At 40.2% G+C, this 27874-nt stretch overlaps 1 protein-coding gene across 4 annotated transcripts; it reads left to right on the top strand.

The window, feature by feature from the left end:
* Nucleotides 1-1363: 1363 nt before the first annotated feature.
* On the top strand, nt 1364-21745 carry LOC119013685 (choline transporter-like protein 2). 4 transcript variants are annotated; one of them, XM_037088444.1, is made up of 22 exons: nt 1364-1550; nt 9417-9465; nt 9563-9636; nt 9742-9826; nt 11028-11112; nt 11569-11682; nt 11797-11857; nt 11986-12109; nt 12261-12344; nt 12496-12608; nt 13801-13932; nt 14031-14130; nt 14386-14478; nt 15267-15351; nt 15656-15918; nt 16073-16167; nt 16422-16525; nt 16609-16682; nt 16833-16903; nt 17220-17308; nt 17455-17539; nt 18084-20739. In XM_037088444.1, exons 1-22 carry the CDS (start codon nt 1523-1525, stop codon nt 18260-18262), a joined length of 2187 nt encoding a protein of 728 aa, XP_036944339.1. In that variant the 5' UTR covers nt 1364-1522; the 3' UTR covers nt 18263-20739. The 4 variants fall into 4 exon arrangements, with proteins under 4 accessions (XP_036944339.1, XP_036944341.1, XP_036944338.1 ...); XM_037088446.1 differs by lacking the exon at nt 18084-20739 and adding an exon at nt 20881-21745 and having other exon boundaries at nt 1366-1550; XM_037088443.1 differs by lacking the exon at nt 1364-1550 and adding an exon at nt 7431-7795.
* The last annotated feature ends 6129 nt before the right edge of the window (nt 21746-27874 follow it).

Here is a 27874-nt window from a genome sequence, read left to right as displayed (position 1 = left end):
AGTTTCCAAGTTAATTTTACACACTTTTGATTAAATATAACTTTTAATTCAAGACTTTTGTGACTAATTGATTATTTTAAGAGTGATTTTGCTACTTTCATTCATCTGACAACCTTTTTGGCGCTGGCATGTATTATCTATTTTTCTTGTCTGACCACTCAAAACTCATGTGAAACTGCATTTTGATAAGGTTTGGACACTTTAGAAAGCAAGAGCAAGAAAGTAAGAGTATATTCACAGTTCATTGAAAGAGTTGGATGTTTTGACGAATTCAATTGCAGATGTGTTTCATACTTCACATGTCACAGTTATTGTCTCTGTGAGAATTAATAACATATATTTTACTCCCCTGTATTTATTTGACAGTGGTTGTTAACTTTGCAGATGCTATGTAACATAGGGCCAGCTCATTCAACAGGATATACTGCACTGTGCAACCATGTTAAGTAGCTAAAATTAGATCCATCCCAACTGGCTACAACGTGTAGGCTGCATGTTCAAGAGGCATTATGCTATTTCACTTCCATAAAGTTGACTAGCCAGACTAAGAAGGAATCATTTTTTACAAAGACTGGTCAAAATCAAAGCAGCAGAGCCTGATATATCCTGACTTTTATAAATAATGCAATTCGATAGTGTTTTTTTGTTACAACCCACTGCCTGGTGTCTTTATAAACTCCACAACCCCTGTCTGTGACACAGGCTTCCTACAAAAACTCCAGGCCTAGGCCAGAATAACCATGATGACATCATCAGGGTTATTGTTTTTAAATTGTGGAAAGCACTGATACACATGGTTGAAGACAGGGTTCCCCCCAGTAATTGAGTACTTTGACACTGTGCCGTTTCTTATTTTACTGGAGTAAATTTGGATCTCACGTCTACCATCCCTGCAGCCTGCCAGCAGCTGTCGTGACTCACTGAGTGCAGAGTCAGATCAGGCAATGTTGGGCCTGTAAGCTGAATTATGAATGAATAGATTGCTTTTATAATTAATGTTGTCTTGAATTTCATCAGACCAAACAAAAGTTGTGCTGTGTCACTGATTCGCTGCAGGTCTGGCGGACGAAGACACATTTTCACTGTGAACGACTGACGGTGAATAAACAAATAAACGTGGTCTGGACCTCGTTGTGTTGTGTTAGATATCAAGATGAACTTCCATCCTGTGCACTGCTATTTCATATCATTCAGTTATAGCAGCTCATTGGACAGTTGCGCCTCGATCAGTTTTCACGGTGCTGGAATGAACCCAGTCTCCAGGACTCCAAACTCCCGCCTCCCGCTCAGTGGTTGGTGTAGGACCTTGTCGATCACCGTATCCTGCCTTTTCATTGGCCAGCACTCTCCTTTAAGGAATCTCCCTTTAAATGTTAGCAGGGCAGGCAAGATTTTGGAGCGGATTTTTTCTTTTTTTTTGCAAGTGTTGTAGTTGACAGAAGCGCCACACGAAAACCTCCTGTCAAGGCTGGGAATATGCTGTAGTGGTCGCCTTTAGCCCAGAAGAAACACTCTGTGAAAAATGGATCTGGAGGAGAAACCGAAATATGGTAATTAATTCAAGTCCAACACGGGCACGCTTCACTTCAGTCTGTCCCGGGATAGCTCCTGTTTAACGTCACATTTACAAACGCGGGGTTAGCTAGTTTTGTTTTGGCGCAGGGACGTAGGCGTGAGACCTCTTCTGTTAGCTCAAAATTGTTCTCGTATTTACAGCAATGCGCTTTATTGTTTTCTGCTGTGTTTTTTTTTTTTTTTTTTTGGTCGCAAGTCAACGCTAGCTGGTACTAGTGGACCACTTTCTCTGTCGTGCCTTAGGGAACTCGCGCACATGCCAACCTTATACACTTTGGACCCACAGACACAAGGCGTGAATGCAAAGTTGTTGTTTTTCGTCTGTTACGTTCTCAGAATTCAGGTTTCGTGTGAGACAGGTGGTATTATCACTGTGTACAATGTCCCAAATTGTCTAGTGCTTGTCCAGTTGCTGCCACATTCCTCAGTCTGGTATGGCAGGCAGCAGGAGCTATGTATAGAGCTTATTAGAAAATACTTCACATGTGAGGGGGGGTGCTTTCAGTCTGTATAGGCAGTGTCACATAAGAGATACTACGCTCAGTTCAGTTGTTCAAAACAGTATCTCTTTATTTGCTTGCATTGCCACCGTGTGGTTGTAATTATCCCCTCCTTATCCCAAATATCCCTTTATAAATAACACGGTGGCACACCCTGTTGTGTGTTGGATGTGATGCACATCTTCTGTTATTCTTTCATGGGCAGAGAAAACAGTTCACAAAAAAAGATGAAGCCTGTTTGGGGAGCATGTTTACGGCCTTAAAACCTAATCCTTTGTGCAGTGTACTCAAGTAAATGTGCTCTTTGGTTTTTGAAAGCACTTCAAGTTGTTCTGCATGTTTACCTCTAACAGGATGTCGACAATTAGTACTGAATAACAACACCAGGGACCTCTTCTGCCCGCTGGCTTTCATGATGTGGCTTTCGCATAATGTCGTCCTCCTCCACTCTGCACACACCCTTTTCCATTCTGCCTGCCACATGATGGCTAATTGACTTGCATTCCCAGCCCTCTACAGACGGCTCAACCATACTCACTATGTGCTTGTTTCCAATAACCAAATTACTTAGTAGTACAGTTTTCCAAGGTTTGGACAGTTGTACAGAGAGCAAGACGGTGAAAAACAAAGAGGAGGAACATAATTGTACTTAGACCCATAGGAGAAGATGGTTGTGACTTAGAGGAATGACGTTGGTTTGAGTCAACAGCTTCTAAAAATTTTTAAAGGCACAGTTCAGCGCAAAATCAGAAATTCGTTTTTTTTTCTCTCGTTCCTGACGTGCTTTTTATCCATCTAGATCGTTTTGGTGTGAATTTGCGAGTTTTTAGGATGTCTGCTTTCTCTCAAATATAACTGAACTAGATGTCACTCGCCTTGTGATGCTCAAAGTGCCAAAAAAAATACATTGCAACTGCACTATAGTGCGTATCTGCACATTGAGGTGAGGCCTGTGACAGCGTGTGATGCTAACTTACTGGCATCCGCCTCGGCTGAGTTGTATCGTCGGCTAGCTTTCCATGGCTAGCCTCTCGTAATTCCACCCAGCGATATGGTTGGCAGGTGTTGTTTGATAGAAAGAATATAGTTCCTACTGAAAACTAGTGACAACAAGGTCCATAGATTATTTTTGAATTTCTGGCTTATGATTTTTCAAATGAGACATTGCTCTTTAGTTTTCAAATGCTTTTTTTGAGCTTTGAGCCCCACGAGCTGAGGGCATCTAGTTCGTTTTTATTAAGAGCAGACAGAAGCATTTACGGGTGATATCTACAAAACCCTGCAACTCATACCAAAACAATCTATATGGATAAACAGCACTACAGGTAAGAGGAAAACTATGATGTTTTGATTTTGGAGTGAATGGTCCTTTTAAGTTCAACACACATTAACATTTCTGAGTGCATCTTGAGACTCTAGTCAGTTTCCAGCTAAAGAAAAGGAAACACATTTTATAACCTAAACATACCATAGGAGGACTCATTCAGAACACACAGTATGATCCACCACAGTTTCACATGTTGGAGTAATTTCAGGCTAAGATATATCAAGAAACCACAATGACAGGATCTGCAGCAGCTGGGCAGCCATGCCCCTGTGCAGATTAGGTGTAATTATAAGCCATATTTAGGAGCCGGGCACTGAAACTCGATGCCGAGCTTCACTCTTTCATGTTTTTTTAAACGTTTTTTTGAGCTGTGTTTGCAGATTTTTTTTTTCCCCGTTTCTTTTGTTTTCAGTTCAGTTCCTGTACTGTTTTTCCCCAATCCTACTAACAAACAGCTGAGAACTACACCTTTTTCCACTTAAATGTGCTTTATCATACCCTAACGACCCACACCGGATCATGTGACTCTTCTTACTGTCGAGTGGTTCCACCAGCTTGCCACAATCTGCAGTACAAAGGCATGTTCAGAGCAGTGTGAAGCTGATTGGTTATTAAGGTCAGGAAAAAATGAGTTTGGGAAGAAGAACAGACACAGATGAAGAGTAGACTGGGTGTGGGAGCAGGACCACCACCAGTGAGCTGTTTACCGGATGTGTTTGTCAGTTTCTTTTACCAGTCAATAGCTGTGTTTGTTGACCGTGGCTGACCTTACTGACCGTCCTTCTTATTAAGGAATCTCTCTCTTTGTTAATTGAAAAGCGGTGCAATTTTTGGCACTTCAACAGCTCCAGTTAGTTCACTCAAATGTTCCTTGAAATGTCTCTCATACTGTAGTCAGTAGGACCGTGGTCCTTTATAGTCTAGATAATCTATTTGTGTTTCTTTCCCACTTATGTCAGTTTGTTAGTTTCAGTTTTTGTCATGTCATACATAAATAGCTGCACTGGGTGTGACAGTAGAGATTAGGTTTGATTGTGAGTTTATCTGAGGTGGAAGCAAAAGCTTCATCAAGACATTGTTGTGAAGTCAAAGATCATTCATTCAGCAATTTGGAAAAAATACAGTTCTGTTATGTGAAAATGTGGCGTGAGTAGATGGCAGCTTTTTTTGTACACTAGCTGGCTCCCAAGTATGAGACAGATGTACCAAATATTGTTGTAAGAATATAACATTTTATTGTCTATACTGTAGATTTATGGTGTGATTGTGGTGTTGCTTCCTTTTCAACACTGTAAATAGATCTGAGCTTGGACTTAAACACTCCAAACCCTCTTTCTGTAATGAAAGACATGTGGAAGATGTGGAAGGTGGGCAGCAGCTCTAACATCTAGTTTCTATTACAGTCTGCCTACTGTATTCTTTGGCTATGACATTAAGGCCCTTTTAAGATGTATCCTTCAGCCCTATAGAACTTTTGACTTTTCTACTTACTTCCCCAAAAGCTACTTATCTGACCTTGACTTTAGCTTGTTTTAGTTCTCTGGAACTAAAAGCAAAAAAAAAAAAAATACATGTTCATGCTGTTACATAACTCAATTGCATTTCAGAATTCACCAGTGGCTTTTGACAGGATCTTAGTTACTAAAACTGGAGTTGGAAGGTTTTAACAGCGATATGTGAATGTCTTCTATTAGTAAAAGCAATACATGTCGATTGAGATCTACACAGTTTACAATGACCAAAAATGTTGCACAGACCTTTTTCACCACACACACACACACACACACACACACACACACACACACACACACACACACACACACACACACACACACACACACAGTGTTTGACAAAGCTCTATACAAATGTACAAAGACATTTTATATTTATCAATTTAAAAATATTGCAGTTTCCTGTCATTTCTGACCACCATTATGTCTGTATACAAAATAATTGGAAAAAGTCCACTGAGAACTTACTATAACCATTTCATCTGGGGAAAGTGATTTTGGCCGTTTTGATGCTCTCCGCAATGATTTTACATTCCTTTTTTTCCAGTTGATGCCCAAAACAGCTGGGGTGCTGCTTGTAAGCCTTCTAATAGAATGGAAACCTTGTCATAGAAGGGAAAGCACAGGTGTGATTTAGAGATTTAATGATGGCTCTCTTCTATTAGAGGGTATTCAGTAAGGCAGAGTGGGACAGTGAGCCAGCATGAGCAATATGAGGACCCTGAAACAGATCAGCTTCATTGATTTCAGCAGTCCTTCATTTCAGTGTGCTTTGTTTCAAACTGAGATGTCGTCCATGACAAAGGTGTACCAAATTTTTTTGTATATTAAAGATCTGAAGGGAGGCGGCAAGAAAATATAGCAGGGAAACTGAGCAGAGTCAGGAAACATTACTTTTAATAGAGTAAAGCTATTGCTCTCTGCCAACAAGGATAGACTTTTAGGTATACACTGTGAAATTCTGGACTGATAAAGACACAGAAGCTTAGATAAAGTATATGGCTGATACAGATATTTTTTTGGAGTAGTTTATTTTGTTTTTGATGTTTATAGTATTTATTTTCTCTTATTTCCAGGAAAACAAATAGATCTTCAGTTTAAAAGTAATTCAGCCACTCACAGAGCACAACTACCTCCTCAGTGGGAACAATGTTTCTGTACTTACACAACCTCACAAAGTGACGGTAGGGCGTCACCAATAGTTTATGAATGTGTCAACACAAGATCCATGTGACACAGCAGAATAGCATCAGCCACTGTATCGGTGATTGTTATATGTTAAGAGTCATTTCCACATACAGTTCTCACCTCAGCATTAAGTCATTTAAACATGTTGATGTTTTAGGAACAAAAGACCTTTTGTGGGTTGTAATTAAGTGCCATGCCTTGAGAAAGCTATTTCGTGACCGAATCTATTTCGGTAATTTACTTGAAATGTGTGTGGGGGGAATTACTCTTTTTCATTGGAACTGGGTTTTTTGGTGAACTGATACCCTGCACCACAAAAAAGTGATATAGCAAATAGGTGCTTGTTGCTTTGGCTCATCGATAAGAGTCAACATGATTAATCGGTGCATTCATTAACGGCACTCTTTTAATGTCAAACTAGATGCCTGACAATCCAAACAAAAGATTCAGGATTAATCGCACACGACTGTTAACCCTGTACCATCAGTCACCTCAGTTCAACAGTAAAAGGGCAGTAGTAGGAAGGACGAAGTATTCCTGTGATGTGTTGTCTACTGTGTGTCATGTATTATTGTTATCCAATAAATCAGATTCCACAGAAACAGTCTCTGTTTCAGAGTGACTTGATGAAAACGTTTTTTTGTCTGCGAAACTGCAGCACAGCCGAGGCTCCTGATGGTAATTTCCCATGCAAAGTAATATTGGCCATAAAACAAGGACAGAATGGAAACTTTCAGTCATTCAGCTGAGCTTTCTGTCTCTGTCAGCATTTGTGAAAAAAAAATGTTTTTGTGCGTCTGTGGACTCTTTGTTACACTTACAAATTCATGTAACACAGTCAGATTGCCTTTGGCTGTTTAATACAGAACAGAGAGTGACCCAAATTTTAGTGCATGAAAGAGTTTTGCTCTATCTCAGTGCGCCCCAGTGTAATACTGCCATGCTCCCACAAGATGGGGGCAATCACTCTGAGAGGATGACATTTGAGGGGATATTATTTTTTTCACAAGGCAGTTTAAAGGTAATTTTTCAACATCACAGAATAATTGATATTTTGGAGCTGAACACTGTGTGCCCCGGCTCTCTGCAGGTGATGGGATTTGTAGCAAAACATGTGCTGCACACCTGACTCTAATCACTCCTCCTCCACTGCAGCTACACACCACCACCGCCAGAGGAATTCTTCCTTGTTTACTCCAAACACATGTTTTTCATAACATATAAGCAACTCGGTTTTGCTTCCCTTACACATCAGCAGTCCCCTCCCTGAATTTCACAAGTCCCCGCCTCTTCTCTCTCACTTGTAACCTTCCTGTAGATGGTTCATTTGCCTATGTGAATGGCTTATTTGAGGCTGAAACAAAGTGGAAAAACAGACAAAAAGAGTGGGAAGTGGGAGGAGACAGCAGTGGATGCACAGGTGGGACACAGATTGGAAAGAAGCAGTTGTTTCGGGATAAACACAGAAGGGAAGTGAGGTGGAGCGCTGCTGGCTTCCAAGGCTCACAGCTATTCATGGACAGGTTTGACTGGTTTGCTCCACAATACCTGATTCCCCCGCTCTCACTCATTTAAACCAGAGGAGGAAGGCAGCCAGAGTAAAAGAGTTCTCTGTAGTTCTCTCATTTCAACATTTGTCCTTGAGAGGAAATTCAACATGCCTGAGGAGGATGGAGAATATTTCGGAAAGAATGGTAATGCTCTTTTTGCTTGAGTTTTTTTTTTTTTTTTTAATTGATTCACTGCTTTTTTTTCTGTCTGTATCAGTTTGAGAGATGTCAGATGAGCCGAGGATTACTTGTTGTGTCTTTAGGCTTTGCTTCTCTTACTGCTTTAAAAGTGAATTGGTCTCATGAGGTGGAAATTGGAAATTGTTTGTGAAACTCGAGCAGCAGTATCAGCATGTCAACATGGTTGGTGACTGGGTGTGTTTGTGTGGAACCTGCTACTGCTGGCAGTTTGCTGATTATGCAGGTGTGTGAGAGCTCTTTTATCAGTGCTTTTCTCTTTGCGCAAACACTAATGGTTTGCAGACAGTCATCGGGAGAGCAGGATTTTCATCTGAAACTGAATCAGTGATTCTTGTAACCTGTCACTGGTTCACGGCTACATGTGTCTGAAAGATTCCCTCACTTGTTTATACTCATCAATGGGAAATGTCAAACATCAAAGCAGTGAAACTTTGAAAAAATAGCACCTCAGATTGACATTACTGATATAACACTGTGTATATGAAATGCAACACCTGTGGTTTATCTAACAGGAACCTTCTCCTAAAGCTCATCTGGTAAATGCTTCCTGCAGCATTATCCTCTGTCCCACATACATTATTAATATGCAAAGACGCCACAGAGAATATCATACTCCACTGTCTAGACTCTAAGGGTTTCCAGTGCTTCGTATGTACACATGCTGTGGTTAGTGCTCTGAGAGATTTGAAGCCTTAGCAAAGCAGCTATGATGTCAAAATATTGTTGATTTAGGATATAAAAGCATTTTTTGTGTGTTTGTGAGTGTGCGGCCTGATAATCATTGACTCTGATCCACATGTTCATGCTTTCTAATTTCTCTTCTGAAGAACACTGAACCACTAAGTGAAACTAACATTCTCTGGTTAATTTGCTTAGGTAATAGACATGCTGCCTCCCACTTCTGACATGCTGACCTCAGATAAGGGCCAAACTTAACTGTACGCCTGAGTCTGCAGTAATTACCCACAGAACATCATCTGTTAGCAATGACTTGCTGACAGTGAAACCCCATAGAAGTGTCTCTACTTCATGCATTGCAATACATGTATGCATCAGATGAGTCAACAAATGTGTTCAGATGGGAAGCTTCTGACAAGTCCATTAATTGGAGGAAGTCTGGTTATCATTAGAGTCAAAATAACATAATTCTCTCCAGAAAGACAACAGTGACACTATCTCTGACATAACTCCTGTACTGACACAACATGATTGCCTTTATAAAACTTGATGTTCAGCTATAACAAGTTGTAGGCCCCCTCTAGTGGCTGTGTCAGTTATGTTGGCATGGTCTTTGACAGGAATTTGCTTCAGTTAGTCACCAGGGAGGAATTTGTTGGGTTGCCAGGCGTGTCTGCCTCGAGGGAAAGATCATCTGACAGAAGAATGGGAGGAAGGGGCGTGCTGTCGCTTGACCTTAAATAAGCCATCCTTTAAAGACTTGGTGCAAGGTGCATCTCTGTTTTTAACTTCCTATGTTTCTCGCACAGCTGTAGAACATTCACCACAGCAATGGGTTTAGTGTCCACAAAGCACAATTGATTATTATTATTATTTTTTTCTATAGGCGAGCCAAGGAAGTATGACCCAACCTTCAAGGGTCCAATCCAGAACAGGTGAGACCTGATGTTACTTCTGGAACTTACTGTGTCTTACAAAGTGTTTTACAAAGAGTTTGTTTTAATGCCTCAAACTATACCCTCTCTATTTTAGGGGCTGCACAGACATTGTGTGTTGCATCCTCTTCATTATTGCCATACTGGGTTATTTTGCAGTGGGAATACTGGGTAAGGAAACGGCACTGCAGTCTGGTCTACATATAGAAAATGCCCTCCTATGAAAATACAGAAAACCCCTTTGTAACCTTTTAACTTCTCTGATTGTGTTTCCAGCCTGGTCCCAGGGCGACCCCAGGAAGGTGATCTATCCCACAGACAGCAGAGGGCAGTTCTGTGGGCAGGCTGGCACCCCACTCGAGTGAGTTGCCTTCTAAGATTAGATTATTATTATTATAAGTTCTTGTTTCTCTGCTGGACTTGAGAAAACACACACACACACACACACACACACACACACTCAATGCAGTAGGTGCCCATCATTAAAACATATCACACAAGAACGCCATGCTTCATTCAACTAATGTTTTTGTGCCATGTTGCCTTCATCAGGGCAGCGCCTAAGTCTGATTTCCTTCTCCATAGTCCATTGATAAGTTGCCATGGATACCAAGTATTCAAACGACAAGCTCATCGAGTTGATACCACCACTTATATAGTGCCAAACATGTCCTTTTACAAATCATCTTTTCAAAATATTCTCTCGCAGTTATAATCTTACATCTTCACCCATCCATGTAGATTGAATATCTGTTTGTCAGTGCAAGGCAACAAATGATTTACTCTTGCATCCCACAGTGTGAACAATGTATGGATAATGCTAACAATTAAATAAAGTCAATATGTAATTGTCTTAATACTTCCATCTGTTACCTAAATGTCAAATTGTTCTTCAATAAATTGCTTTTCTTTAGGAACATGTGATATAATGGAGAAGCCTCTAACACCACCTTTTAAGTCTAGAAATCCACATTGCCTCCGTCTTACCGCTTGATTCCAAAGGGCACAACTGTGTCTTGTTCTGACTGTGGTGTGCCAACTGAAGCTGATCACAGCCACTCTAGACAATACTTGCGATTCCACCACAGTGTGTTTCAGAAGTGGCTCCCCGCTCTGCTTTGCTTAGAATATGTCTAGTTTTGATGGAAGCTGCATCTAAGGAGCAGATTCAGCCTGGAATTCAGACACAGGAATGGCATAGAGAAACACCCTATGCAGTCTCCTGATGGTAGAAGAACACATATCAAAGAACAACGACCAAGTGAACAAAATGGGGCAGGCAAAACGCTCCTGTGTCTGAAATGCTCCCAGTGGGGTATGAAGCCATGTGGAGGATGGAACAAAATATCAGGTGGAATCTTGGAATCTCTAAGTCCAAGTCTCCTGCTCTCTTTGACAAACTCACCTTCTCAGTCCAGCATATTTAGAGGAGGAGACTGGATGATGCAGTTCCATTAAATGTGCTGTAAAATAAATCTCTGTTTACATGTCTACATGCCCTTTTCCATATTTGCATGTTAACAGACCTCTGACCATTTTGTATGCACTGTATGTTGTAACAGGAAGAAGCCACTGTTGTTCTACTTCAACATCATGAAGTGTGCCAGCCCCATGGTGCTGCTGGAGTTCCAGTGTCCGACCACACAGGTGTGACCTCACTCTTTTTTTTCATGTAGCCTTCTCCAGCAATTTATTTGTTTCCTTTTTTGTTTTCGGCTGATTTAAATGTTTCCCAGCTGCGGGCAGCTCGGTCACTTCCTGTTTACATATCTCTGTGGGAGAGAAATATCTATCGATAGCACACTCAAATGTTGTTTATGTCTGAATTTGAACTTCCTTGAAGGTACTTTGTTTTGAGACTTTCCTCTGTTTGAATGCACTATAAATACAAGATATGCTCAGAATTAGTATGTATTGTGGGTTTTGGACATAACTATTGCTTTTGTGTCCTCCTCTTTATCACCTGGGTTTTAAAAAAAACGTCATCTTGGCAATCAATCTCCCTGCTGTGCTGAATTTTACTTTTTGTAAATTATATCCAGTGAATACTTGACCTACACTCAGTGTAACTGTGTCCTGCTGTAATTGCTGCTCCCCCCTTAGATGTGTGTGGAGAAGTGCCCTGAAAAGTTCATGACATTAATCAAAGCCTACAGCAACAAAAATGACTTTGACTACTACAAGCAATTCTGCAAGGATGGTGTGACTAATACAATGGTGAGTTTAAAGTCTGAATTAAAACTTAAGGATGCCTTTCTTTTTATTTTCTAGTGTGATTGTTGAAATGTTTCCACACTATTGCTCATCAGTTTTGCATATACTTTGTTTCAGGGTGTACCAGATATCCTCAAATATGGTCTATGTCCTGCCATGCTGACCCCAAGCAAACCTTGTGAGTTGGATCTCAGTCTATTTATATTGATCTGGAAAGTTATGATTGCATATGCTAATGTATGTCACAGATTCAAATTCACCAGCCTCTTTTATAATTTTATCTGTTTTTTTTCTACTTTCTTTCAGTCACTCGGAGGTGTTTCCCAGCTTTGGGTCAGAAAGGAGGGGTGATAACAGTGGGAAATAACTCCCATTTTGATGATGGCAGTGGAAAAATGAGAGATGCCAAAGATCTTATGGATGGAGTCAAGTGAGTATATGTGAGAGTAAATACCCTTCATTACTTGTAAATAGCTGTGGACTGGCTTGTCCCGACCTGCCACATTTAAATTTTACTAACCATACCTGTCAAGGAGTCACGTACTGCTTAAATGGATAAACACACAGGATTCCCTCCACAGGAATGCCACTGTGGTTATAGAAGCTCGTCAGGTGGTCATGAAAATCTTTGAGGATTACACACAGTCCTGGTACTGGATCCTCATGTAAGTCACTCAGCTACAGTTGTAAATCTCCTTCCTGCAGTGTCTTTTGTCGCTTGAATCGAGTTTTTCTAGTAATGACACATGAGCTGGATTCACCTCTCACTCACTGACTGTCCTTACCTCCCCTCTCATCCTCATCAACTCTCTCCAGTGGATTGGTTATTGCTATGCTCACCAGCCTGCTCTTCATTGTCCTCCTGCGCTTCCTGGCGGGGATCATGGTCTGGGTTATGATTGTCTTGGTGATACTGGTCATAGGATACGGTAAGGGCCGTACCACACAATGCTTTGCATTTTCATACTCGCCTCAAAAGTAGGTCAGCACTCTAGGGATCTCTTTCAGCAAGCAGGTTTGACAAACTCTGAATATAATGTGTGCTCCACAACCGGTGATCAGAGTTTTGGCTGGCAGTAAAAAATGTACATATTTAACTACTCTACACAAAAAGAAAATACAGTGCTTATGCTGTCAGGCAGACAAATATAATAGCATATCATAGAAATAAGTTTTTTGTTTCCTGGAGATTTATTTTTCCTAGCTGTGAGCAGTCTTTCCATTTCCTTTGTGCATTACATTGTGGGTGAATTGTGTTCAACAGCAGCAGACTCTAGTGTCTGGGTTTTTTACCATCCATACTGACCACTTCAAGCACACTCAGTTTTGTCACACTACCAGTGTGAACGCATTACAAAATCAATCTTCTTTTGAATAAGTATCATGTGGGATATTGGGATATATCTTGAGTTAAGCACAGGTGTGTTGAATTAAAGAATGTCATCATCAATGGAAGTCTGATACCAAGTGTCATCATGTCAATGGGTAAATTTAGAACAGAGCCGCATGCTGCAGGCTGTGTTTCTTCATCTTCAAAATCAGCAACAAGCAGTTGAATTGGGTGAAAGAGTCTGACGTGTTTGACGAGTACATTTTATTCAGCAGAATCCACTCCTTTATCATTTACCAGATTTCCTTAAAAGGTTATAAAATTAGCATCAGTGCTCCAACCTGTGAAAGAACAATCTTTCCGCTCCCTATCATAACTTTTTTAACTCCCAGATGCTCTCACTCTGCTCCCTGCTCTGTCTGTCTTGCATGGTGCAATATATATGCATTCTGGACTGAAGTTATTGGTGTTTTATAGGGGACAGTGAATGATCATTTTCCTCTGTGTCCTGATTTAACCACATTGGGAAAAAGATTGGAAAATATCGACAAGGTTCCCTGAGCTCATGGTTAACAAATTCAGTTTTCTCTGAACCTGCTTTGTGGAAAAGTCCCGTGTGTTCTTTGCCAGAAGCGACGTGACTGATGTGTGCTGCCCCATTTACATTTTTTAAAAGTGCTGTTTTTTCTCATGAATACACATTAGATGATTTCTGTATCACATTTTTTGTTTGTGGTCTGCTGCACACAGCTTCCATTTGCTTAGTTAAAATATCATTTGTCACTGTTTAGGTATCGTCCACTGCTACATGGAGTATGCTGCACTGAAAGGAGAACCAGGTGCTGATGTGACCCTACAGGATCTGGGCTTCCAGACAGACTTCACAGTGTATCTGCAGATCAGACAGACTTGGCTCGCCTTCAGTTAGTACACAGCAATCTACACATTTCTACATTCTGACATGTTGCTGTAAAGTTGGGACACCCATGTCACCTCTCCCTCTGTCACCCTTCTCCCTCAGTGATTATCCTGGCCATTGTGGAGCTCATCATCATCCTACTGCTCATCTTTCTCAGGAAGAGGATCCTCATTGCCGTTGCTCTCATCAAAGAAGCCAGCAGGTCAGATTTCCCATTAGAGCTTTAGGCATTTTTGGAAGAAGATGGGATGACATGAAAAACAAATCAATGACAGTTACGATGTTAAATTGTTCAGACTTAAAAAGCCTTTTACTGTGATTTCTGGTGATGGATAGAAGTGTCAGGCTAATGGCACAGGCACAGATGAAGTAATTGAAATGCAACTTTGGGAAATGATGGATGTGTTTTCTTTTTCCTTTTTTCTTGACTTAGTTGTGATGCTTTTTGTGTTCACAGAGCCATCGCGCATGTGATGTCTTCTCTTTTCTACCCACTGTTCACGTTCCTTCTCCTGGCCATGGTTATCGCCTACTGGGCAGTAACTGCTGTGTATCCTTTTACATTACTGCATGTCATTATTTAGGGCTGACTGTAGCCACAACATGAGAGCAATAGGTAGAGATAATTAACACTCAGCAGCACATGTAGAACTGCCCATGAGCCAAGCACTTAACCAGCTCTTAAAGTGGACTGAGTGTTTAAAAAAACATATATTGTGACACATCGGCAATTAAAAAATATGAATCATCCTTACAGCAGCATAGCTGTGGTTTTTAAGGTAACTGGCCACTCCTGTCTGACTAATTGTTCAAATCTACAAAGTAACCATTCAATGTACTTGGAAGGTCAAGTCGGGCAGCAGAGGGCGACATAGTGCCTCTTAAAATCAAACAGCCACCAGTCCAGCAATATGGATAGGATTCTTTAATCTTTACTAATCTGGAACTTCAGACCTCAGTAGTTTACATGAAGATGAATTACAAGTTCTGACCGTTTCTGCGAAGTGTTTCTTCAAATGGCTTATAATGATACATGACAAACATTGGATAATTTGTTTGCTGCTTTGTGTAGCTGATAAAAAGGGCCAATACTATGTCCTGCCTCTTGACTATCATAACTACGTCAATACACTCTGCCAGTGCGGATGACTAATAAAGCTGTATGGTAGAGCATGACAGCCATTAATGTGAGTTTTCTGACACTTCGAACGAAACACTGAACCCTAAATGTCTCTTCCTTATCCATGAGAAACATGCAAGTTAATTTGGACAAACATGTACCAGAATGAATATAAAGTTATGTCATATTAGTAGGTTGGCCTTGACAGCACTGATCAGCTTCTTGTCTACCTCAAATGAACCCATCTACAAAGTTTTCAACGAGACGGCATGTGAACACTCTAGACAAACTTGTGACCCAGCTGTAAGTTTTCTCATTTTATTTATCAATTTATGTTGGAACCTCCAGTCACCATTTTGTTCTGTCTACAGTTTTTAGAAAATATCATTGTTTATTAATAATCTTTAGCGGCCTTCTGATTCGCTTACATTGTCTCTTGTGAATGAAGTTTTTTGAGTCTTAACAGGCTGATTAATCCAGCCCTTCTTATTTGGAGTGAATAATTATGGTTGTGCCATCAAATTAAATGGAAGTCTTCTGGATTACTAGTTCAGTGTCAAGTGTCTGTGTATACAAGGTGTCTGAATAACCTGTCTCTGTGCTTCAGAACTACACAACCAGTTCCATGAAAAAGGAGTGCCCTGACTCTGAGTGCCTTTTTGCCTTCTATGGTGGAGAGACCGTTTACCACAAATACCTGATCGGCCTGCAGTTCTACAACGTCTTCCTCTTCTTCTGGTGTGCCAACTTTGTCACGGCTCTGGGGCAGATGACCCTGGCCGGGGCCTTCGCCTCGTACTACTGGGCCTTTGTCAAGCCAGATGACATGCCTGCCTTCCCAGTGTTTTCTGCCCTTGGGAGATCTCTCAGGTGTGAAGTGTATATATTTTTTTTTCTGTTGGCTTCTCTCAGGACTCTCTTGTATCTTGTTTTTTTTTTTTTTTTAAACTGATTTGACAGTAGGTCTTCTTTCAGCTGACATGTTTTCGTACTTTGCTCGAGTGTCACTTTTATCTTGTTTTAGGTATCATACAGGAACTCTGGCCTTTGGCTCCCTTATCCTCGCAATCATTCAGATCATCAGGGTTTTGCTGGAGTATCTGGACCACAAACTGAAAGGTCTGGTACTAATTTTAATTATAATTTCGTGTCTATTAAATATTACAATCTATAGTTTGATATCATCAAATTGCCTCAAGCAAATCAAGCTTACTCTCGGGGCAATGCAAATGGTTGCAGCAAAAATGTTGATGATGTTAGTTTGTAGCTCAAAAATGATCTTAAGTAACTTCTAATGCATCTTTTGGGTGACGTAGAAGACATGTCTGCAATGTGGCTTAAATCTTCATTTACCTGTCAATCATTATTCACAGGAGCCCAAAATAAATGTACCAAATTCCTGCTGTGCTGTCTGAAGTGCTGCTTCTGGTGTCTGGAGAAATTCATCAAGTTCATAAACAGAAATGCCTACATTATGGTATGTGGTGTATCTGGTTAAAATACAAACTGAGAATTTGCAATGTTGAATCATTTGAATTGAATGATGTATTTGGCCTCTAGGTGGCGATTTATGGCAAAAACTTTTGCACCTCTGCCAGAGATGCCTTCTTCCTCCTCATGAGGAACATGATCAGGTGAGTCTACGTGGTGTTTTGCACAAGAATAATTTTTATAATATAATAATATTATAATAAACTTTTTTCCTCTTTTTTTCTGTTTTAATTTATATGACTGTCAGTTTCTCTTGTCTTGTTAAGAATCAATGATTCTCTTTAATCCTTCAGGGTGGCTGTCTTGGACAAAGTGACAGATTTCCTCTTGTTTTTGGGCAAACTGCTCATTGTTGGGCTTGTGGGTGAGTCTTATTTTTCATGTCATTTTTTTATTGACCATACACAGTATTCTAGACTGGAGAAGCATTCCCTGAAGAAAAAGTGTTTGATTATATGCAAGTTTTCCCGAGAGGTTGTTCTGTATACAGGTGCTGCTTGCTTAATGAGTTTATAGCTGTAGTACTGAAGGTCAGCAGTGCTAAATATTTCAAAATTTCAATGGTGTTTGTATAGTTGTCACCGGCTGGAACTGTACATACTGTGGATATCAATTGTAGTTCTTAAAGTACAGGATTTGTGGTATTAAAGAGTGAGCTTTCTGTGATCTTTGCTCCACAGGGATTTTCGCTTTCTTCTTCTTCTCTGGGAAAGTGAAGGCCTTTGAGAATACAGCTCCTCATCTCCACTACTACTGGGTGCCCATCCTGGTGAGTCTGATGGTCCTCTAATCAAATACAACAGGGTTGGTGTATAACTCTGTTGTCCCAGAGTTTTCCTCTGGGTTCTGACTCAAGATGTTGCTATGCAGATGTTATGAATGAAATGTGAGTCTCGTTCTTGTCGTCCTCACCAGACGGTGGTGATTGGGTCCTACCTCATTGCCCATGGATTCTTCAGTGTGTACGCCATGTGTGTGGACACTCTTTTCCTCTGTTTCTGTAAGTAACACCTCAGTCAATCTTAACTTCCATGTATAAATGTATTTTTTGTTTAAACAAGTGTCGGATTGACTCTACATAAAAGCATTGCTGATATGTTGCAGTGAAGACAGGGCTCAATGTAAAATGCAAAACCTTCCTCACTTCTTTAAGTCTCACATTGCTTTTGGTGTCGGGCTGTCACTAATTCTAAATTGCATGAATGTGGTGTGCTACACATGAAAATTTAAACACTATTTGAAATTAACAGTCTGTTGCTTATGGTGTCAATCTGGAAGTTGCTGCTGCTGCTTGGTGTTGAACTGTTACCTTTTAAAATCTGTAATGCCTGTGGGTGCTTTTGCTTGCTTGCTGTTTGACTTTCTTTCTCTTTTTGTCTCTCCCTCCTTTTTTCTCACTTCCCACAATTCACAAACCTCCCCTTTCCCTTCCTACTGGCCCTATAACACCTTTTTTCTGTTTTTTTTTTTTTTTACCCCGATTTCAATACTTATTTTCTGTTCCACCTATTAACACATAAATATACACTCACACACACAAAAAGGTGAAGACTTGGAGCGCAATGACGGTTCAGCAGCAAGGCCTTATTACATGTCCTCAACGCTCCATGAGATTCTGTGGAAGAACAAGGCTGAGGATCTGCCTTCATCTTCTGCTCAGCGACAGGACGATGAAGACATCCAGCTGAAACCAAAGCAGGCTGAGGAGGAGGACGCAACTTAGAGAAGAGGAGTTTTGTTGGCAAAGACACTGTTTGCGAGTGTCATTAGTTTTTTAACTGTTCAAGTTAAAGACTATGTTAATGACTGTAGTAAGGAGCTGGTACTTTGCCGTTGCCCTCCGGGAAATTCTGCTTCTCACTTAACCACTCATGTCACAGACAGCTACCAGACACCAGGCCTTAAAGTAGCAGGGATTCAGTGTTTTCTTTATTCACAGACAAGTGATGCATATTTCCTTTGACCTTTTTGGTCCTTCAACACAAGACATGAGAAGTATTATGATCAATTTGTTTCCTTGAAGGTGCAATGTGTAAGATTTGGCCGGCTGTCTAATTCATATTCCAAACAAAAGGGGGCAGCATATCACCAGACATGTGATATGCTGCTAACTGTGGCTGCTGTTGGCGAGTAAGCTTGGTTTTTGACACTTGTGGCTGTTCAGACTGGGAGGTCAGAGCACCAGGACGAGTGGGAATTTTTTAGTTTGTGTTTTGACCCCTTGAGCTTGTTGTAGTGGCTCATTTTAACAACAGCAGATCCGGTTCATTATGTGAAGTCAGAAGTTATTATTTAGTTTCTGAAGCATATCAGATACTCTATATGCCTGTGAATATGAGCAGACGTGGCGTTTTATGTTAAGTATCTGAATTGAAACGGATCATTTGTACAAATACTCTCACCACGGTACCAGTTTTCATTTGAATTCCCATTATGTGTTAGCACTGAGCTAATTGGCTCTCAAGAATGAAATAATGCATACTGTAAGGTGACAGACATACTAATAATCACATTTTTATAGTAAACTATACTAACAGGCCAATTTCATATGTAGTCAGTGAGTTTTGGGGAGAAGTCTCACTCTGTCTTTCCTTCAATAAATATGCGCTCGCGTACTGAAATTTGGCACAGATTGATTTAACATGAAGCACTACATGGTGGCACTGACAGAATTTGGTCGGTACCCTTAAAAGTACAGAGTTGGGTACCCAACCCTAAACATTACATGGTCATGATTTTCACATTTTAATTACATATTTATATATACAATTACATATTTATATATACATTTTTACCTTTTCAACAAAAAAATCACACACATTGCACCTTTAATTGGCCATTTGCTAAATCCCCTCACAAAACAGCAATTGTTTAGTCATTGCTTAGCAACCATAATTAGGCATGGCAGGCCTTTCAGCTTTGGACATGCAGAAGCGGTGTGCATGTGGCTCTAGTAAGAGACTGAAAGACGGTGTCTCTGTGTCAGCTTCCTGAGATTAAAAGTGAGAGACCTGTTTATGGAATGGATTAAACTGTTTGTTTGTTGCATGTTCACCTTGACCCGCCCTCCTCTGCCTTTGATTGGCTGCCATAATGTAACCAATTATTACTCATCATACAACCCAACCAACAAGCGCAACAAGCACAAGCCAATCAGAGGCAGAATAAGGCTGGTCTAAAACAATTGGCATATAGTACTAACCAATAGTAAATTCAAACAAAGGGGCATGTTGGCACATTCACTGTAGTATTACCCAATGATGTGGAAGCTTTTATCATATAACAGAGTGTAGGCTAACTTAGGGACTCTATCTTGCTCTTTGTGGGATTTCGGAAAGTTTACACAGAAGCCCAAACTCATTACAGTGTCAACTGCAAATGTGTTGTGCGAGAACTTTATTGGCATAGCAAAAGTAACGAGGCAGATTAGTAAATGGACAATTGAACACTGCGAATGTCTCGAAGGATAACTGCATTAAAATGTGTGTATTATATGGGTGCATATTTGCAACCTTATTTAGATGATGACACGGCCTTTCAGTGGTTGATTCATTTCAGTTAGTTGAAGAAAAATTATGTTAACATCAGCTCCTTCCTCACTTTTAACATCATGGTGCTTGACATGTCTAGTTTGGTTTAATTTGTATAAATGGCTTCTTCTGAGGAAAGCTGACATCTCTCATCTCTGTCTTAGCCTATTAATACTTCCTCCCACTGCCACTGGCCAGTAGAAACTTGAAGCCGTTCATGTGCCTCATTTACAGTGTTAATCGATCTGTTTGCACCTAAAATTTTGACCTTGTTGTTTACAGTTAATGCAATCAGAATCATCAGTGCTACTTAGTATGTTGCACTATCAATGCACTTTTATTTCTGTTAACACTAAGCCATTGCAGGTTTTTTTTAATCTGTATAAATGAATACTGGCAATTTTCTTGAGGCCAGCTGCTTTTTATTGTGTTGGAAGTTTTTACTGTAAAACAAGCAGTTGTAGTTTTGCATTCTCTTTACAAAGGAATGTATGCTTGGCAGTAGAGTTTGTTAAATAAATGATATTTGAGCTGACAAAGTCTCCACTATATACACTTAAGGAATTTATGGTCTTGAAATGGATGCATGTTGTTGGTGATTGAACTGTTGATTAAACAAAACTAAATTGTATTTCTGTGGAACTGGAAGCAAGCTGATTTAACTTTGTCTTCCAAAATCCCTCTTGCAAATAAGTACTTGTGTCTGCTCGGGCTGCAGAATGTCTCTGCGTTTGCAAAAATGTACAAGAAGCAAAACATTTGTGGCTGTGGTAACCTCAGTTTAATGCCATTTTATTGAATCTCTTTCCAGTGGAGGATCTTGAGAGGAACGATGGCAGTGCAGAGAGGCCCTACCTGATGCCTGAGAGTCTCCGCAAAGTCCTGAATAAGAAGAACAAGACCCAGCCGGCTGAGTAAAGCACCTTTTTGTAACAGTACGCGCCCTGGTGAGATGAGACTGTGGGCTAAACACTGACTGTGGTTTTGCGGAGTTGGGAAACACAGAACCTAATGCCGTTAGTCACCAGAAGCCTACAGGTGACAAATAGTAGTGTCATCCAGTGTGTTTTGTTACTGCCAAATGTTTAATTGCCACACATCTGCGTGTCTTATGAATCGGACACTGTGGTTCATCATGTTGTTTTTAAAAAAAATGTTTAAAGTTTTTTTCCAGGTTGAAACATTTGGAGATAATTCATTTATACTCTCAATGTGGTTAATACACAAACACATTTTTTAAAATATGTTGTACATTTTTTAGCAAAGACGCAGCAAAATATAAGCATGTTTTACTTTTTAATATTTAAATGTTACGTGAATGTAAGCATAAATATAATCTATTAAAGTTGTTGTTTTGTGCTTTCATCCCCTATTGTTTTTCTTTTTTAAATGTGTAATCGTATTTTATATTTGGATTTAATCTCATTGTTACCAAAGCCATTAAACTGACTCTCATGCATAGAGGAGGTGTATTTACACTTACAATCAGACCGTTAGCATTGAATGCTGTGGTGCATGTTTTTATCAGCAGGCATCTGGAGAGAATTATGAATGAGAACAATCAATGTATAGGGTTATGCTTTGATTCGTGTTTTATCTCTATGGATCTGAATTGAAAATGTTTTTGAAATAAAGCATAGTTTTGTAAATAAATGTATGAGACCGGCTCTTGATAACTTCCCTGTCTTGTCTTGATATTCCTCCATAATCTTTGCTGATCATGTGTATTTCTGGTGTTGGTGATGAATCCAATCAGCTCTATTTTATCTGTTTTATTAAAATGGCCATATGTAGAAAGTAACATGCCAACTTGTCTTGGGAGAGAAAACTAGTAAGCGCTGTTTACATTTATGTGTTATTCTGTTGACATTATCCAAGAATTGAGTGCTGTAGTTTTTGAAAGATAAGGGTTGCGGCCATTAAGCAACTAATTCAAAATGCGTGACAAATCGATTAATGAATTAAATGTATCGCACAGTAAAAAGTCAACACCATAAACACACAATTTTATGGTTTTGACCCTTATTATGCTTTTAAAGCAACATTATATAAAGACTGCATTTAACACCCAGGTAAACACAGGTACACTCATCCCACCTGTGCATGATGACATACTCACCAACAGTTCTCTCAACAGCCCTGTCATTCTTCCTGCTGTTCTGTTGTCGACCATGAGATGGAGTGTGTTAACTGTGCGGTGTGTTCAGTTTGTTCCAGTCTGTTGTGAGTGCCTTATCAGCCCTGTGGCCTCCATACTGACTTTCTGTGAATGTCACCTGATGTTTCAGGAAAGTTTCACCCTGCTTAGATTATAATCATCTGTCTGAAAATCAAATCAGGACAAAATCAACAAACAGAACATTACTTCTGCTGAGACTTGGAAACTACTGTCACTTTGATTTATTGGTGGATTAAAGACACCAAATTATAGTTTATGTGGTTTGACTGTCTACATGTTGGTCTATTTTATGAGACCATAAACAGGACTTCATGCAAAAACACTGTAAGAAAGAATGAAATGCACAACAGTAGCTGAAATGGTGAACTTGAATCCAAATTAGCAGTATGCCTCACCACTACATCGCTTAAAAACAGTGTGCCACTGCTGCTGCAATGTGATTTACCACTATGGACTGGCATATGACAAGTCTTCCTAATATTATGTGCTAATGGTATGCAGAAACTGATACACTAATAGATCATAGACAAGTGTTCGCTTCAAGCCATCATAATGAAGTAAATGCTGATTGCACAATGAAATGGTTATAGAATACCGGTAATCACACCATCTATGTTTAGATTGGTTCCCTATAAAACTCACTTCCACTACTCTACTTTGTCTGCCGCCAGGCACGAAATATCCTTGAATTTGAAGGCTGACTTTTGATCCTGTCAGCCCTGCACCATTTCTATCTGCTTTCATGTCACCATAACAGACTAAATGAATAACTACACTCATGCTTTTATTCCTAGTGTCTAGAATTTTTGGTAGCTGTTGCTCTGAGGAAAATGAGAAGCGATCCATTTTGCAATACCACTTGGAAAGAAATCGAATGGAAGCCAGTAAAGTGCGTAACTCTGCCAAGGCCCAACAGCCCCTTTTAATTCCATCAAGCCTATCATTCTGGTACCTTTCTGAATCCCCATTATCTTAGCTGCACATTGGTGGTAGTTACAGATGTCTATCTGTATTTGTTATCATATTGGAAAAAAAGACAGAAAACATTTTCAAATCTGCTAGATCCAGATTTGAATTAGGAACGCATCACATTGTAGTTTAAAATTATTTCCTGATAAGTTAATGAAAATGTAAAGAAGCCCTATCTCTCAATACAGGAGAGTGAGAAAAAAAAAAAATTCACATCTGCGACAAAAGTCAGTGGGGTCTATTCTGGGCCAAGACACATCCTCGATTCAGATTTTGTGGAAATCTGATCAGTATTTTTTGTGTAATCCTGTTCACAAACCAACAAACTGTCCAGAGGTGAAAACATAGCCTCCTTAGTGGAGGCTATAAAGATGATATCGCATCACAATGTCCTTTAGCCTATAGCATGCATCAGTGATCAAATCTGGCTACCCTGCTTGCTGCTGACCCTATTAGCTCCAGTGACAGCTGCCTACAACAAGTGTCTGTCTCACAACTGTTGGCTAATGTTATAGTGACTAAGTTAACAGTTGCACAATATCTTCATGTGAAAAATGGCACCTGTCATTGGAATGTAGGTGGTGTGTTGTTTTTATATGCTGCACTGCAGAGGTGAAGTACCAGTACCAGTAAGATTTGTCATGCTGCTGAGTGCCAGTCGAACCGCAGCTAAAAACCCAGGCAAAATGGCATGCTGCTAAGAATATGACACATACCACCAGTATGACAATGGTACCTTCCAACGAAATGGTGGCAGTTGCATTTGACACACCACTCTGAATTAACATATTCCACTAGGACAAGCCTGAAATATCCTTTGCCCCCTTTTGATTTTGGTGTCACTTTGTTTTCCCAGTCAGTCAATAGATACAAGCTGACGGGTTTCTACCACATTTCGTAGTCCAACTCTCCTCTTTGTGAACAAATTGAGAGATTCTCTCTCAGCAAATTCTCTTTCTATGTTTTTTGGCCGGGCATCAACCTCTTTGTGATTTAAATGGAGGCGGCTTCAAAAGGACGGCTTGTTTTTTTTGCTTCTTATGGTTGTGCCACACCTCTCCCAGTGGTAATGTCCATTCACTGTAGAGAGTTTTTAACCTTTGGACAGTGACCTCCATCAACGAAATAAACACACTCCAGCCGCCTCGTTGGCAGCATCAGTATTCCCAGGGATACGACTGCAGTTCAATTGTTTGCAGTCAAACAGTGAGCGATAATTCAAGAGCAGATCCACAAAAAAAAAATGCTGTTGTCTTTGCAGTTTTGCGTCACAGGTCCTGAGTGGGTTTTATATCATTCCAGTCTCCATGGAGGACGCCTGAACAGCCTGAGTGGTTGAGTCATTAGCAGGAGTGGTGGAGTTCTTGAGAGTGTGACTGGTATGTACTTGATATGTGCCACACTGTGGCCATGGCAACCCTGAACAACATGAAACAGCTTCATGATGGTACTTCTGCACAGTCTGATTTCAAGCATTTTTATTCAAAGATAAAAGGTTGTTAATGAAGGTAACGAGGTCTGAGTCGTGTGTTACCACCTCTGTTGTCTGGAGAGCTTTGAGAGAGCAAAGGGACGGTGATCCCCAAACCAAATTCTTTCTATTGTTAATATAAGGGTATTGATTAGTTCAGTTTTTGATTAATTCAGTTAAAGCACTAATCTGGTCGGTTTAACTTCCAACTTAAATGTGCTAAAGCCACAAACACGCATGTCAGCGAACATACTTCTTTGCAATGTTGTGAAGTCAAGTCATGAGGCTCAGAGTTTCAAAAGGTATTTGTGTCCTGTGATGTGTTGATAAAGGACTGTCCGCCTGCATTCTTTACCACTGCTTCAACCGCTGTGCATCAGGCCTCCTCTGAGGTCTTCGAATTCCTGAACCCAGAGATCGAATGCTGAATTATAGGTTATCACCTCTTTGACATTTTGCATTTGAATTCAATTCTGACAGTGACTCATGAGCCAGCACACCTCCCTGTCCATTGTTTTTCTTTGATGCCAGGAACAAAGTGTTTGCATGTCCTCTACCAGAGCAACACATGACACATGACAGCACACATTTTTTTTTAATTGGAGTGGATGTGCTGATTTCAGAAATGCTTGTCTTTGGCCCAATCACAGCAAGCATTAAAAGTGAGGATTATAATTTGTGACAGGTGTTATTGCAGCACGCAAATATGTTGTTGTCTGCTGCTCAAGAGTCTTGCACAATCTGAAGAGCTCTTGATTGAAGGCACGCAGAAGAGGGAGTGTGCTGAAATACCTGCGGATTGTGTAGTATGTAGCCTTTTTTGTTGTTTGTATGAGAGGGGCTTGGCTCTTGTGAGTCGGGTGACCCCACGCTTTGGTCCAGACTGAAATGTCTCAACAACTATCGGATGGAGTTTCCACATTCATGGTCCCCAGAGGATGATTCCTCCTGACTTGGGTGATCCAGTGATTTTCCTGTAGCATCCTCATGATGTTGACACTTATGTTTTATGGACTGTTTTTTTTAGACTCACAGCTACTGACCTGTAAGACATCTTGGTGCAGACATCTATGTTCCCCTCAGGATGAATCCTAAAAAACCTTTTAAACCGATAAAGTGTCATCATCAAGTCAAAGCTTCCATTTTTCCAAATCTTTGTTTTTTGATCAAATACTTGCAAAACTAATGACTTTTGGGTTTGACGTTAAGTGGCAGATGTTAGCATGCCAGCTTGTTAGTGCTGTCATCGTTAGCATGCTGACATTAGCATTTGGCCCTAAGTAGAGCCTTGCAAAGCCGCCTTCATGGCTAGACTTGAAGTCTTGTTCACCTGAGGCCGGCTTAATAATAATGTCCAAGCTTACACGCAAAAAAACAAAACAAAACTGAATTGACCATTCTTCAAAACTTCATAACAGTTACTAATATCAAAATGAACTGCTCAAACCTTCAGACATGCCCTCCAACTGAACTCATCCGATCTATTAAAAGAGATGACATGTTAATAGCAGGTGTGGGTGCGGTCATTAGGTGTCATATCTATCTTACAGCTTGCCTGGGCTAATATATGATGCATCCCTATCAACAATGAAAGGCACTCGGGGGATGAACCACACCTGTACACGTGAGAGGGTTCAGTGGTGTTCAGGCTGGATAAAGGAAACTTAATCTTCGCCAGGATTTTAGAGGAAAAGAAAACACTTGTGTCAATTGCTTCAGTGCTACTATGAGGACAAAAGATTCAGATATGACCCCACTGGTGTCGGCATACTTAATACATCACTTGGAACCCGACACTGTAAGATCTGACGTTAGTTAGTGATGCGACTTGCACATGCGACTGGGTGATGCATGAAGCAAGCCTTGTCTTGACCAAATAAAGAGCATGTGGTGTGGTTGTTTTCTGTTACATTTGGATGGGAAGAGGCAGACGACACATCAGCTCCGGGTGACACATGGCAAAATGTCACAGTCAAGAAACAACAAGGCATCTTTCACAGAAAAGTTGAGCATGTTTTCACTTTCTTGGAAGAGCCGGTATCATGTAGGTCAGATTGTGAAAACTTTACCTGGAACGTAAACACACACACTCAGACACTCCTCAGTGACCCGGCTCAGGGTTTTAAGAAATTTCTAATTTGTATGATTCAGAGAAAAGAAAGAAAGTGAGAGCTGTTTGTGTAGGACACAGAGGAAGGCGTGATAACATTATAAAAGTGACCTACATCAATGTCAAGTCCCCATAATAAAGGTCTGTTTTTATACTCAGTACCAATAGGATGGGTCACTTTGGATTTTGTAGCTTATCTCCTCTTCACTTCCCTCTGAAGTTGTAGTAAGGACAAAAAGAAATATGGGTTTGAGCATGGTCCATATAACCAACAATCCTGAAAAGCTGTTGTCATATTTTGAATGGGAGTGTAGCATATTTTAACACAGATGACACTTATTTAAAGGGACACTCTAGTGATTTGATATTGCACTTCCATTATCATCATCTAACTTTTAGTCCCTATGTTAAGCTCCAAACACGCTAGATCCTGCATTTCCCATAATGCAACTGGATAGCACCTCTATCAGTCCTCCCTGCTCAGTAATAACCCACGTCTTTCAATCTCTGCACCTCCAGTTCGTAACAACTTACAGATTTCTGCAAAAGACTTGAAGTCAAAAATATCTTTGAATATTTATGTAATATTGTGATTTATTCATTAAACGTTTTTATCCAGCTTCCCTCTGTATGAGCAGCAGCACATCAGGCGTCTTAACTATTCATTCAGTGCGTAAGAGATGAAAATCTGAAATTCCAGTGATGTCACTCATGTACTCCTGTCATCTCATCAGTGTCAAAGATCACAGCAGGTGACAATCATGTGACCCTGACAGCGTTTTCATTAATATGTCCGAGCTCGTGCTCTTTTATTTCAAGTCCTGCAACTGATCCACTGGACAACTGGAGAACATGTTCCGACTTTTAGCAGGTCACACTTGAAACAACTTCCAGGGGAAGAGCACGGAGACAACCAGCTGGAAATTTGTATTAACCCCCCCCTTTCACTCAAAAATGTGTTTTGCTTATTGTTGCCTCAAATAATTACATAGTTTGATAATCATTCTGCAGAAAAAAAAATGTATGTGCTACTTATGAAATTGAAGCCTGGAGGCTGTTTTCATATTCACTTCAGG

The sequence above is a fragment of the Acanthopagrus latus genome, chromosome 23 (assembly GCF_904848185.1).
Source record: "Acanthopagrus latus isolate v.2019 chromosome 23, fAcaLat1.1, whole genome shotgun sequence".
NCBI classification, from domain to species: Eukaryota; Metazoa; Chordata; class Actinopteri; order Spariformes; family Sparidae; genus Acanthopagrus; species Acanthopagrus latus.
The sequence above is the reverse complement of the archived record's forward strand: the minus strand, read 5'-3'. Positions and strand labels throughout refer to the sequence as shown.

Excerpts from the sequence above, each read along its gene's own strand:
- LOC119013685 (XM_037088443.1), top strand. The coding sequence starts at position 7,759 with ATGCCTGAGGAGGATGGAGAATATTTCGGAAAGAATG. Across the intron at positions 12,609-13,800 it reads GATACTGGTCATAGGATACG|GTATCGTCCACTGCTACATG; the intron begins GTAAGGGCCGTA and ends GTCACTGTTTAG. Across the intron at positions 16,526-16,608 it reads ACAGAAATGCCTACATTATG|GTGGCGATTTATGGCAAAAA; the intron begins GTATGTGGTGTA and ends TTTGGCCTCTAG.